The sequence below is a fragment of the Molossus molossus genome, unplaced genomic scaffold (assembly GCF_014108415.1).
Source record: "Molossus molossus isolate mMolMol1 unplaced genomic scaffold, mMolMol1.p scaffold_m16_p_21, whole genome shotgun sequence".
Lineage (NCBI taxonomy): Eukaryota > Metazoa > Chordata > Mammalia > Chiroptera > Molossidae > Molossus > Molossus molossus.
The window spans coordinates 29,711,318-29,723,418 of NW_023425357.1; the positions used below are offsets into that span (position 1 = coordinate 29,711,318).

At 39.7% G+C, this 12,101-nt stretch overlaps 2 protein-coding genes across 4 annotated transcripts in view; one reads left to right on the top strand and one right to left on the bottom strand.

Moving 5' to 3' along the window:
• TMEM231 (transmembrane protein 231) overlaps positions 1 to 12,101 on the top strand; it is a 42,748-nt gene that overhangs the window by 8,427 nt on the left and 22,220 nt on the right. For both annotated transcript variants that reach the window (XR_004961170.1, XM_036275765.1), the window contains exons 3-4: positions 3,716 to 3,844; positions 4,192 to 4,335. Coding sequence is in view for 1 of the 2 variants with exons in the window: in XM_036275765.1 (XP_036131658.1) it covers positions 3,716 to 3,844; positions 4,192 to 4,335 (273 nt within the window). In the remaining variant the exon portion in view is untranslated. The remainder of the gene's footprint in view (positions 1 to 3,715; positions 3,845 to 4,191; positions 4,336 to 12,101) is intronic.
• On the bottom strand, positions 10,248 to 10,970 carry LOC118639375 (protein phosphatase inhibitor 2-like). Of its 2 annotated transcripts, XM_036275767.1 has the most exons (3): positions 10,742 to 10,970; positions 10,574 to 10,672; positions 10,248 to 10,468 (listed from the first exon to the last, which is right to left on the bottom strand). In XM_036275767.1, exons 1-3 carry the CDS (start codon positions 10,968 to 10,970, stop codon positions 10,248 to 10,250), a joined length of 549 nt encoding a protein of 182 aa, XP_036131660.1. The 2 variants fall into 2 exon arrangements, with proteins under 2 accessions (XP_036131660.1, XP_036131659.1); XM_036275766.1 differs by having other exon boundaries at positions 10,574 to 10,970.

Genomic DNA, 12,101 nt, shown 5'->3' on the forward strand with positions numbered 1-12,101 from the left:
ACTTTTTTTCATTCTTTATTCAGACAGAGTGGGAGGGAGAGAGAGGAAGAGAGAGAGAGAAATATCGACGTGAAAGGGACACATCGAGTGGCTGCCACCCGCATGACCAACCAGGGCTGGGGACAAACTACAACCGAGGTACGTGCCCTTAGCGGGAACTGAACCCAGGTCTCTCTGGACCGCAGGCCGGCACTCTACCCGCTGAGCCAAACCGGCCAGGGCATTGATTTTAGATAATAACCTTGAACTTGTGTTAAAGAAGTATTAGCCCTTTGAATACCTGTCTTTATAGCTGTTGCACATGTGTTAAGATTGATTTGAACTAAATGGAATTAAATAATTGATTTCATTGATATCCAAGTGATAGCACAGAAATGTAGCCCACCTTGCCAGTTTTAGGGGAGTGAGATTCTAACTTGGTGATAGGTCATTGTGGGATATGCACCGTTTGTATCATCTTTTTTCCCCATGGCTCTCTCCCGGCCCCCTTTATTCACTACTCTCCATATTACTTTGCTCAGCTGCACTGGCCGGGTAACACTCTCTTAAACACTGCCCCACTTTTACTTAGTGCATATGTTCACTTTGTTAGCTGGGATCACTCTTCCCACAGATATTCCATGCCTCCTTACCCCACTTCATTCAGGTTTCCAACAGTCAGGTCTTCCTGAATATTTTCTATAAAAAAATTTACCCTGGTTCTCTAATTTTATTTATTTACTTATTTTTTAAAATATGTTTTTATTGATTTTTTTAGGGAGAGAGAGATAGAAACATCGATCGGCTGCCTCCTGCACACCCCCCACTGGGGATCTAGCCTGCAACCCGACTGGGGGGAATTGAACCGGGACCTCAGTCCATGGGACAACACTCAATCCACTGAGCCACACCTGCTGAGATATTCTCTAATTTTAGACTGCTTCACATTTCTTTTTTATTTTTTAATTTTTTTTTTTTCTGTATTGATTTTTTAGAGAGAGACAGAAGGAGAGGGAGAGAGAGGTAGAAACATCAATTGGCCACCTCCTGAATGCCCCCACTGGGGATCGGGCCCACAACCTGTGACCTCTTTCTTGGTGCATGGGCCAGCGCTCAACCACTGAGCCACACCGGCCAGGCTGTTCACATTTTTTTGTGGCACTTATCATTACCTAATATAGGTATATATTTACTTATTTATTGATTTATTGTCTGCCTTCTTGGCTGGGAATGTAAGCTCCAGTGGGGGGAAGAGAGGGACTTGGTCTATTTTGTTTGCCATTATATTCCTAGCACCTGAAATAGTGCCTGACACATAGTAGGCCCTCAAAATATACTTGATAGATTAATGAGTGAATTTAATAAGTAGATATTAATTATGGTGCTATGCCAGATCTCTGTTCTCTCTGAACCTGGAGGGAAAAATATGTGCACAAGCAAGTATACGACTTAAACTCATACTTTTTTTTTCAAGGGTTTTTTGTTTTTAATATTTATTGATTTGAGAGAGAGGAAGGGAGAAAGAAAGAGAGATAGAAACATAGATGAGTGAGAAAATCAATTGGCCGCCTCCTACATGCCACACGCTGGGGATCAGGCCCATAACCTGCGCATATGCCCTGACCAGGAATTGAACCAGTGACCTCTTGCTGCATGGGTTAATGCTCAACCACTGAGCCACACCTGCCGGGCTTACACTCATACTTTTGACACTGGTTTTTTCAAAATTATTTGTCCTACCCAACATCTTCTTGAGTTGTTTTGGGTTTTGGTTTTTGTTTTGTTTTATCTGGAAAGAACCATATTTGAAGTAAAAAATATATTTTCAAATCCTGTCTAGCAGTACCCCAATAAATTACTAGCAGTACCCAATAAATTCCTTCACCCCACTAAGCCTTGATTTTCTCATCTATACAATGGGGATAATAATACTTGCTCTGTTTAAAAATCAAATGAATTGCTTTTTTCTCCCTCCCACACTGTGTTGGAGTCTGTATTCTTCTGGCAATTCCCTCCCAGCCACTATCCTCCCTTGCAAGCTGAGACACTTGATCCTTGTCTTCCTGTTTAATCCTAAGGATCCAAGAAGCATAGATCCACTCCAGATAGTTAACCCAACTTAGTCTTCCAGGTCTTCCCAAACACCAACTGAAGAAGATTCACAGAAAGATAAGGCAGCCTTTTTTCTATCCTAATCATAATTGCTTATACATAATTGCCTCAGTAACTTGATGATCAGGCCAGATAACACATAATCCCTCTGCTGCACCTGTGAAGCTGATGCAACAGGACAGGGAAAATAGTATGCGACAGAAGACAGAGGGCAGGTTTCTCTGTGGCCTAGGATAAGGACATTATTGTCTAGAAGGAAAGCAATCGAAAGTTTCTGAAAACTGAGATATCTCCATCTTAAACAACCTTATTAGTCTGAAAAAGAACAAAGAATCTCTTTCTTGCATAATTTTATTGATGGAAGAAAAAATGAATCAGTAGATGGAGAATTCAGATGGGAATATTGATAACACTATGCTAAAATCCTTCTGGGAACCTATACTGGGAAAGGAGCAGTTGTAGCAACAAGATCCAGAGTTGTGCCAAGGAATCATGTCAGCAGCGATCACATTTTAGGAAACATCCTTTCCTGCTAGTCATTTTAGGATCACTATGGAGCAAGACTATGGATGGCAAGACTGGATACCAGTGGGTTTTGTTTTTGTTTTTGTTTTTTTTATGAGCTATAATTTGTCTTTTTACCTCTTAAGAGTTGTTTTTCCCTACTTTCATATCCATAATTTATAAAGTATCTGTGTAGTTTTAATGGTTTACTGATTTTCCAGAGCTTCCTTTTTCATTTTATTGATTGGTACTAAAAGATGCACTAGGCTTTAAAGTCCTGACAGTAATAAGAATCAGTCCAACATCGAGAATCTGCAGCAAAGACACTTGTGGTTAAAAGATGTATAAATAGAATATGGTGTTTTTCTGCTGAGTCTGGGGAATGCATAATGATTAGTATTCATTTCTCTTCTAGACAGGTAGAAGATAATTCTGATGTGCTATTTAAGTTTTCCATACAAACTCAGTCATGTTTATAAAAATGAAAAAAGAAAGATGCCAGCAACAAAACAAAAAAAGATCAAATGAGACAATTGAAAAAGAAAAATGCCAACCTGATATTTATTGTTGTTATTACCACTTCAAGTTCCTGTTCAGTTTGGCCCTTGAATATTTTAGAAGTACAAGTATGAAATTCAGGGGCCATGCACATTGTGTCTTTTTCTCTAATATTGATTCCTTATACCTATTTATTTTTATTCTTTTTTTTTATCCTCACCCAAGTACATTTTTGCATTTATCTTCAGATAGAGCAGGAGGGAGAGAGGAAGAGAGAGACACATCAATGTGAGAGAGACACACCGACTGGCTGCCACCCACACGACCCCAACCGGGCCGGGGACAAACTGCAACCAAGGTATGTGCCGTCAGTGGGAAACAAACCCGGGTCTTTGGTCCGCGGGCCAACACTCTAACCGCTGAGCCAAACCGGCCAGGGTTTATTTTTATTTACTTATTTCTATTTTTATCTTTTTCTTTGATAAGAGAGATAATACCTGTGTATAGCAGAACAATGGGTCATTGTGTATGTACAACAGTGATATGGATTCTTACAACAGTGATATGGATTCTTAACAACTTAATAAGGACCAGGATCACTGGCCCTCTTTGGGTTTCCTAGACTAGAGAAGAAGACAGGAACCAGGATGGGAAAATGGACATGTTATATTTTAAACTGGAGCTTCCCCTGCAGTCCACGGAGCATGTTCTTGGTGTGCAACTCATCTTGACTTTCTCCTACCAATTGCACGTGAGTCAATCCTGAGGGAAGCCTGTCCTCTCCCTTTTGTCTTTTAATAGTAGAATAGAGGCCTCTTTCTGATTTGTAGGAAAACCCACACTGTAGAAAAAGGCTCTTTTCTGAGGTGTAGTTTGGGATTTAACTTAGGCAGATCAGATGTTTTTCATTAGGGCCATATTAATTTATACAAGCTATTAACAGCTCACAGGGTTGTGGGCAGAGCTCTCTCTACTTGGCTAAGCCAGGTGCATAAGGGACCACTAGGCTTCAACCACAAACAGGTGAAACTTAGAACCCAAAGCCCTTAAGATCTGACTGAAACTGGTATTTATTGTCTTTTCCTTTAATGATTTCAGAAGATGTCAACATTCGTGATGCAGAGCATGGCATTTCTTCAATCCTCGTTTGCTATTCCGGGGTCTCAGTTATATGTGAACGGAGACCTGAGGCTGCAGCAGAAGCAGCCCCTAAGCTACGATGGCCTCGATGCTCGATATAACGTAAGGATGCTTCTCATTGTCCATCTCCTTTGTTTCTATGTATTGGTGTTTATCAGCTCTTTACAGAGGGAGAAATAGAAGTTGGAAATAGCATTTCTCTGTAGGGGCACGGAAGAGGATTTTTGAAGGATTCTTGCCATGAATTCTTTCAAAATATGGAGACAGCTGTGCCTATATTTATATCTAGAAAGAGAAGGGAAAAAAAATCTCTGTTTTTAATCTAAGAACCAAATTGTTTATTGCTTTTTGGACACACACACACACACACACACCATATTCGAAGTGATCTTTTTCAGTTCATATAAAATTTTTCAAAAATAACAGCCGATCATTGAGCACATATTTGTCAGTCCCGAGTTAAGAGGTTTAAATATATTGTCTTGTTTAATCATTGCAGCATCTTCAGGAAATGTCTACTCAGCCATTTCCCAACTCTCCAGCTGCTCATCCTGTCATTGTCCCCCTTGCTCCTTTCTAGCCATACTGGCGTTGGTGCTCTTCTTCAAACCCACAAAGTGGCTCCTGCCTCAGGGTTTTTGCACTTGCCTTTCCCTCTGCCAAGTATGCACATACCTTATCCTGCCACTTCATTCAGTTTCCTGTTCAAATGTTTCTGAACATAGTCCACCCCCGATACTTCTTTCTACAATAACATTCCCCTCTCTCTCTCTGTCATCCCTCTCTAGGTTTACTTTCTTACTTCCACCTGAAATATTAAAGATATATTTTCAGTTTATTTGCTGTCTCCCTCAATAGTAAAAGCACTGCCATTCATACTTTCATCCTAGTGCCTAAAACAGTGTCTGGCACATTGTGAGCACGCAGACAGATTTATTGAAAGAATGAACACATTTTATACTTGAGGAAACTGGGACTTACAGGCATATATTAATTTTTTCAAAGTTCCACAGCATGAAAGTAACAGAGCCACGAATTGTCTATCTGAGGCCAGAACTCAGTCATCTAAACAGTCATTACTGCTAACCTTTATTATATCCCAAAGTGGGCTGTATAAGTTGGGTTGGGCTACTTTTGAAAAGGAAACAGGGACATTATCAGCTATTACAGGACTGTTCCAGACAAATTAGGATTTATGGTCACCCTAGCTATAATAAATGCAAGTATAAAAAAAGGATGGGATGGGGTGGGGGGAGGACTATAAGATATAAACTTAATATGGCACTCTGTTTGGCTTGGAAAACATCTTTGCTGGTTTTAGTCAGCTTTATTGAGGTATAATTGACAAAACTGTAAGCTATTTAAAGTATACATCATGACTTGATAGATATATACATTGTGAAAGGATTCCTCTTAATTACTTAACACATCCATCACCACACATACTTATCTTTTTTGTATATGTATGAGAACATTTAAGTTCTATTCTTTTAGAAAATTTCACTTACATAGTACAGTATTATTAACTGTAGTCATCATGTTAGATCCTCAGACTTTATTCATCTTATAGCTAAAACTTTGTACCCCCTCCTTATATCTCTCTCTCTCACACACACACATCTTCTTTATCCATTCATCCATTGACAGAACTTAGGTTGTTTTCATATTATGGCTATTATACATGATGATGCAGTGAACATGGGAGTATAGATATCTCTTCAGTATCCTGTTTTTCTTTCCTTTGGATATATGCCCAGAAGTGGGATTTCAGGGTAATATGGTAGTTCTATTTTTAATTTTTTGAGGAACCTTCATACTGTTTTCTGTAGTAGCTGCACCAATTTGCATTCCTACCAATAGTGAACAAGAGTTTCCTTTTTCTCATATCCTCACCAACACTTCTTATTTCTTGTTTTTTGGTAATAGTTCTTAAGTGATACTTCATTGTGGTTTTGATTTGCATGTCCTTGATGATTAGTGATGTTGAGCACCTTTTTATGTACCTGTTGGCTACCTGTATGTCTTCTTTGGTTCCTCTGCCCTTTTTTTTTTTTTAATCCTCACCTGGGGACATTTTTTCATTTTTTGTTCGGGTAGAGGGAGAGAGAGGAAGAGAGAGAGAGAGAAACATTGACGTGAAAGGGACACATCGAGTGGCTGCCACCCACATGACCAACCAGAGCCAGGGACAAACTGCAACCAAGGTACGCGCTCTTAGCGGGAATCGAATGCGGGTCTCTCTGGACTGTAGGCCAATGCTCTAACTGCTGAGCCAAACTGGCCAGGGCCCTCTGCCCTTTTTTTTTTTTAATCCTCACCTGAGGACATTTTTCCATTTTTTTGTTCAGATAGAGTGGGAGGGAGAGAGAGGGAGAAACATTGACGTGAAAGGGACACGTCGAGTGGTTGCATGTACCGAGGTACATGCCCTTAGCGGGAACTGAACCCGGGTCTTTCAGGACCGCAGGCCAACGCTCTAACCGCTGAGCAAAACCGGCCAGGGCTGCCCATTTTTTAAATCATACTGATTTTTTGCTGTTGTGTTGTGTGAGTTCTTTATATATTTTGGAATATTAACCCCTTATCAGATATATTATTTGCTAATATTTTCTCCTATTCTGTAAGTCGCCTTTTTATTTTTTTGATGGTTTCTTTTTGCTGTGTTTTAGTTTGACATAGTCCCACTTATTATTTTTGCTTTTGTTACTTGTACTTTTGGTGTCAAATCCAAAAGTTATTGCCAAGACTGATGTCAAGGAGCATACCCCTTATGTTTTCTTCTAGGATTTTTACAGTTTCATGTTTTTTATCCTCACCCGAGGACAGTTTTTCACTTTTTGTTCAGATAGAGTGGGAGGGAGAGAGAGGAAGAGAGAGAGAGAAAGAGAAACATCGATGTGAATGGACACATCGAGTGGCTGCCACCCGCACGACCAACCAGGGCCGGGGACAAACTGCAACCGAGGTACGTGCCCTTAGCGGGAACCGAACCCGGGTCTCTCTGTACCGCAGGCCGACGCTCCAACCGCTGAGCCAAACCGGCTAGGGCTACAGTTTCATGTTTTAATTTAAGTTTAATTCATTTTGAATTGATTTTGTGTGTATGTTGTAAGATAGGAGTCCTGTTTCATTCTTTTGCATGTTGCTGTCCAGTTTTCTTAACACCATTTGTTGAAGAAACTATCCTTTCCCCATTGTATTTTTGTTATTGTTGTTAATCCTCACCCAAGGATATTTTTTCATTGATTTTATTAGGTAGAGTGGAAGGGAGGGAGAGAGAGACACACACACACACACACATTAGTGTGAGAGAGACACATTGAATAGTTGCCTCCCGCACAACCCTGACTGGAGTGGGGATTGAACCTGCAACCCAGGTACGTGCCCTTGACCAGAATCAAACCCGAAATCTTTGGTCTGCTGAGCCAAACTGGCCAGGGCCCCATTGTATTCTTGGCTCCTTTGTCATAAATTAACTGACTGTATATTGGTGGTTTTTCTTCTAGATTCTCTCTTCTGTTCCATTGATATCTGTCTGTTTTTATGCATAAAACCATACTGATTTGATCACTATAGTTTTGTATTGTAGTTATTTTTTTCTCCCACTTTTTATTTATTTTGACATATTGATATTTCCATAAACTTGTAAGTAGACGATAAGCTGTTCAATAAAAGCCATTTCATATATACAATATACAGAAATTATTTTAAAAGTCTGTTCATATAATGGATTCTTTGGATACTAAAAAAACATTAAGATAATAATTGACTAAAAATGAAACTATCACTAAACCAAGATACACAGAAACCACACTTCATTTCGGGGGTAAAAAAAATCTTAATCTCACTGTGTTAGAAGAATAAAGTACATTTGTCATAGTATACATTATCATATTCCCTTAAAGCAGGGATTAAAGTTTTTAAGTTAAAATGTGTTCAGAATTACTTTTGTCTGTACATTCAGGAACTATCATCATATCACTGGTTACACACAATTCTTTCATCATGCAAAAAAAAAAAAACAAAAAAAACCTAAGGTATATCTAAGTCAAGCAGTAAATAGTAATAGCAATTTAATTAGCAAACTGTAAATCAGTAGTGTAGAAATTCTGCAGTTGAATTGTATTTCCTGTCTATAGTACTACTGCTAGTAAATCTATTTTCTCCATGTTTAGAAGAAAAAATAAGCATTGATAGTCAAAATAAGATTTTCTTTTTTATTTTCTTTTATTTTATCCTCAACCGAGGACATTTTTCCATTTTTGTTCGGATAGAGTGGGAGGGAGAGAGAGACATCGACGTGAAAGGGACACATCGAGTGGCTGCCTCCCGCACAACCCCAAGTGGAGCTGGCGACAAACTGCAACCGAGGCACATGCCCTTAGCAGGAACCGAACCTGGGACTCTCCGGACTGCGGGCCAACCCTCTAACCTCTGAGCCAAACCGGCCAGGGCCAAAATAAGATTTTCATTGTTGCAGTAAATGACAGAATGTGAGAGGAAAAAGAGTTTCTAACATCATAACAATCTTTATGGTCCTTTATAAAGGTAAAGGATTATCATGTGTGTTTATGTGGAAAGGAGTAAGAAACAAAAGTAGGGGGTTAGAACAGGCATATAAAGGGAATACTGAGACTATATTAGAATTATATATATATATATATTTTTTAACTGACCTGACATCTGCCAATCAAGTGTACAAAAAAAGAGTAGATATTAGTGCAAGTTCAACCTGATAATTTATTTATTTTTGAATAAAGCTAGTGTTTTTTAATCCTCCCCAGAGGATATGTTTATTTATTTTTAAAAATAATTTCTATCGGAATTTTTAAAATCTTTATTGTTGAAAGTATTAGAGATGGCTCCCTTTTTCCCCCCATTGAGCCCCCTCCTCCTCGCTCCCACCTTCAGAGTATATGTTTATTGATCTGAGAGAGAGAAACATCAATCAGCTGTTTCCCGTTCGCATCTGGACCAGGGATCAAACCTACAACCTAGGTTTGTTCCCTGGCCAGGAATTGAACCTGTAACCTTTTTGGTGTATGGGATGACCCTCCAACCAAATGAGCCACCTGGCAGGGGGCACTAAAACTAGTTTTGGTGGGAAACAGATTAATCCTTTCCTTGTAAACAAAGAAACTCAAAAGGAATTTTAAAGGTAGTAGGCCAGAAAATGCAACAGTAACTCATATAACAACCTTTTTCAACTAAACAGATAAATCAAGGAAAAAAAGAGTATTTATAGGCTAATAAATACTTTTCAGACTGAACATTTATCAGCCTGTATAATCTTGTTCCAACTGGATTTTCATTTTTTATTTTTTTATGTTTTTGGGGGGGCCTCGATCAGAAGGAGTTGGGCCCTGGATTTTCATTTTTTAAAAAAATTTTATAAGAGCTATCACATCTAGAAGTGAAGAAAATAAATTAGATTCCCTACCTCTTCCCAAGATCTTGTTTAACCTCTAAAACATAAAAAGCTATATAATATCTTTTTTTTTTATCCTTACCCGAGGACATTTTTTTTCATTTTTTATTCAGATAGAGTGGGAGGGAGAGAAAGGAAGAGAGAGAGAGAGAAACATCGACGGTGAAAGGGACACATCGAGTGGCTGCCACCCGCACCACCAACCAGGGCCGGGGACAAACTGCAACTGAGGTACGCGCCCTTAGCGGGAACCGAACCCGGGTCTCTCTGGACCGCAGGTCGACACTCTAACCACTGAGCAAAACCGGCCAGGGCTATATAATATCTTATGCAAATTAACCAGTGTTCTTACGAAAATAATGCAGTTTGGGACTGATGGTAATATGCTGTATTTGTGGTATTGGGTACAAGAATATATGTATCAATTAGGCATTTTGAGTCTAATTAGTCTCTAAAGTTATTTAATTCTTGGCAACATATAACTGGTATGCATTTTGGTACTTAAGTCATGTATTGTAGAGAACAAGAAGCAGTATAATACAGTAACAGTTTGTATCAGACAATTACAGTGTTGAACAAATTTCTTCTATGAACTCTCTGATTTGTTTTGTAGTTGATCACATGTAGTAGATCCTTGATTTGATTCTTCCATATTCATATTTTCTTTGGTTGCAGTCTTTGCTGTTTCTTCATTTTCCTCCTCATCATCTAGGTCTTTTTCTATTAATTGCCTAGCCAATTTAATATTCAGTCCTTCACTGTCATGAAGCTTCCTTTTCATTTCGAACTCTTGCTTTTTTTCTCTAGCTGGTCTGGAAGATCCCTGAAGCTTGGTCTTTTCTTCCCCCTGTGCATTTCCTACAGAGCACTTGAAAAAGAATAAACAGCAGGTACTCAATAGAGACTTTTTACCTTGTTCAGGTGGGAGGTCACCATCTTCATCTCCACTGCTTTCTTGTTCACGGACCCGATCTTTTGTCTCTGAGCCTTCAGCGACAGATAATTTCTTAACTAATGTATCTGGCTGGGCTTTACCGGTCTCTGAATCACCCAACACATCGTCATCATCACTTATCATACTATTGTACGGAGTGCTTGGTTCATATATTTTCACTAAACCATAGTCTTCATCTGATGCATAATTTGTCGCCACGATGTTCACTTCATCCCACCTCTGGGATTTTTTACTCAGTTCTTCCACACTCTTGTCCCGCTGCTGTTCTGAAGGAGACAGCACATTGGAAGCCATAGAGCTCCTGTTTTTCAGGATCCCCTTTATGGGCCGGTGCGAGGCCGATGAGGCTGCCATTGCCCGCAGCAGCAGTCGACTCAGTGTAGCTGCTTGACATCTGGTCCAAGAAGGAATGGGCTAGGCTTGAGCGTAGTCTCACCAGGCAGCCGCTGAGCCCACCTGGGGCTAACGCACAGCGCCAGCTGTCGGGGAGACGGTACCAGCGTCATTTTCACGACACAACTGACCCCGACGCTTTGGCGTCTAGCCGACCCTAGCGGCTGGCTGCTCTGCGCGCCCTTGCATTTTACGCGCAGCAGGCAGAGAGAAGCCCGCCCATCGCACCAGCAACCAGAGAGAAGCCCGCCCATCGCACCAGCAACCGTGTAATATAGTTAGTTTTAAACCAAGAAGTTTGATGCCTTCAAGCCTTGTTATATCTCAAGATTGCTTTGGCTATTTGGGATCTTTTGTGATTCCATGCAAATTTTAGGATTGTTTTTTCTACATCTGTGAAAAATGCCACTGGAATTTTGATAGGAATTCCACTGAATCTGTAGATAACTTTGGGTAGCATGGACGTTTTAACAGCATTAGTTGTTTTAACACATGGGCACAGAATATCTGTCCTTTAATTTGTACCTTCGTGTTTTTGTTTTTTTTATCAATGTCATAGTTTTCAGTGTACGGGTCTTTCACCTCCCTGGTTAAATTTTTTTTTTATTCTCACCTGAGGACATTTTTCGATACTTTGTTCATAGAGTGGGAGGGAGAGAGAGAGAGAAACATCAACGTGAAAGGGACACATCGAGTGGTTGCCACCCGCACAACCCAACCAGGGCCAGGGACAAACTGCAACTGAGGTACGTGCCCTTAGTTGGAACCAAACCTGGGTCAGTTCGATGCTCCAACTGCTGAGCCAAACCGGCCAGGGCTCCTTGGTTAAATTTATTCCTACATATTTTTTATTCTTTTTGGTGCAATGTAATTAGATTGTTTTCATAATTTCTCTTTCTAATATTTCATTGTTAATGTATAGAAGTGCAAATGATTTTATATATTGACTTTGTATCCTGCAAGTTTACTGATCCATTTATAAGTTCTGTTTTTTTTGGTGGAGTCTTTAGGGTGTTCTTTACGTAATATTGTGTAAATGCCAATAGAGACTATTTCACTTCTTCCTTTCCAATTTGGATGACTTTTCTTTTT

Excerpts from the sequence above, each read along its gene's own strand:
- LOC118639375 (XM_036275766.1), bottom strand. The coding sequence starts at position 10,970 with ATGGCAGCCTCATCGGCCTCGCACCGGCCCATAAAGGGGATCCTGAAA. Across the intron at positions 10,469-10,573 it reads TGACCTCCCACCTGAACAAG|CTAGAGAAAAAAAGCAAGAG; the intron begins GTAAAAAGTCTC and ends CTTCCAGACCAG.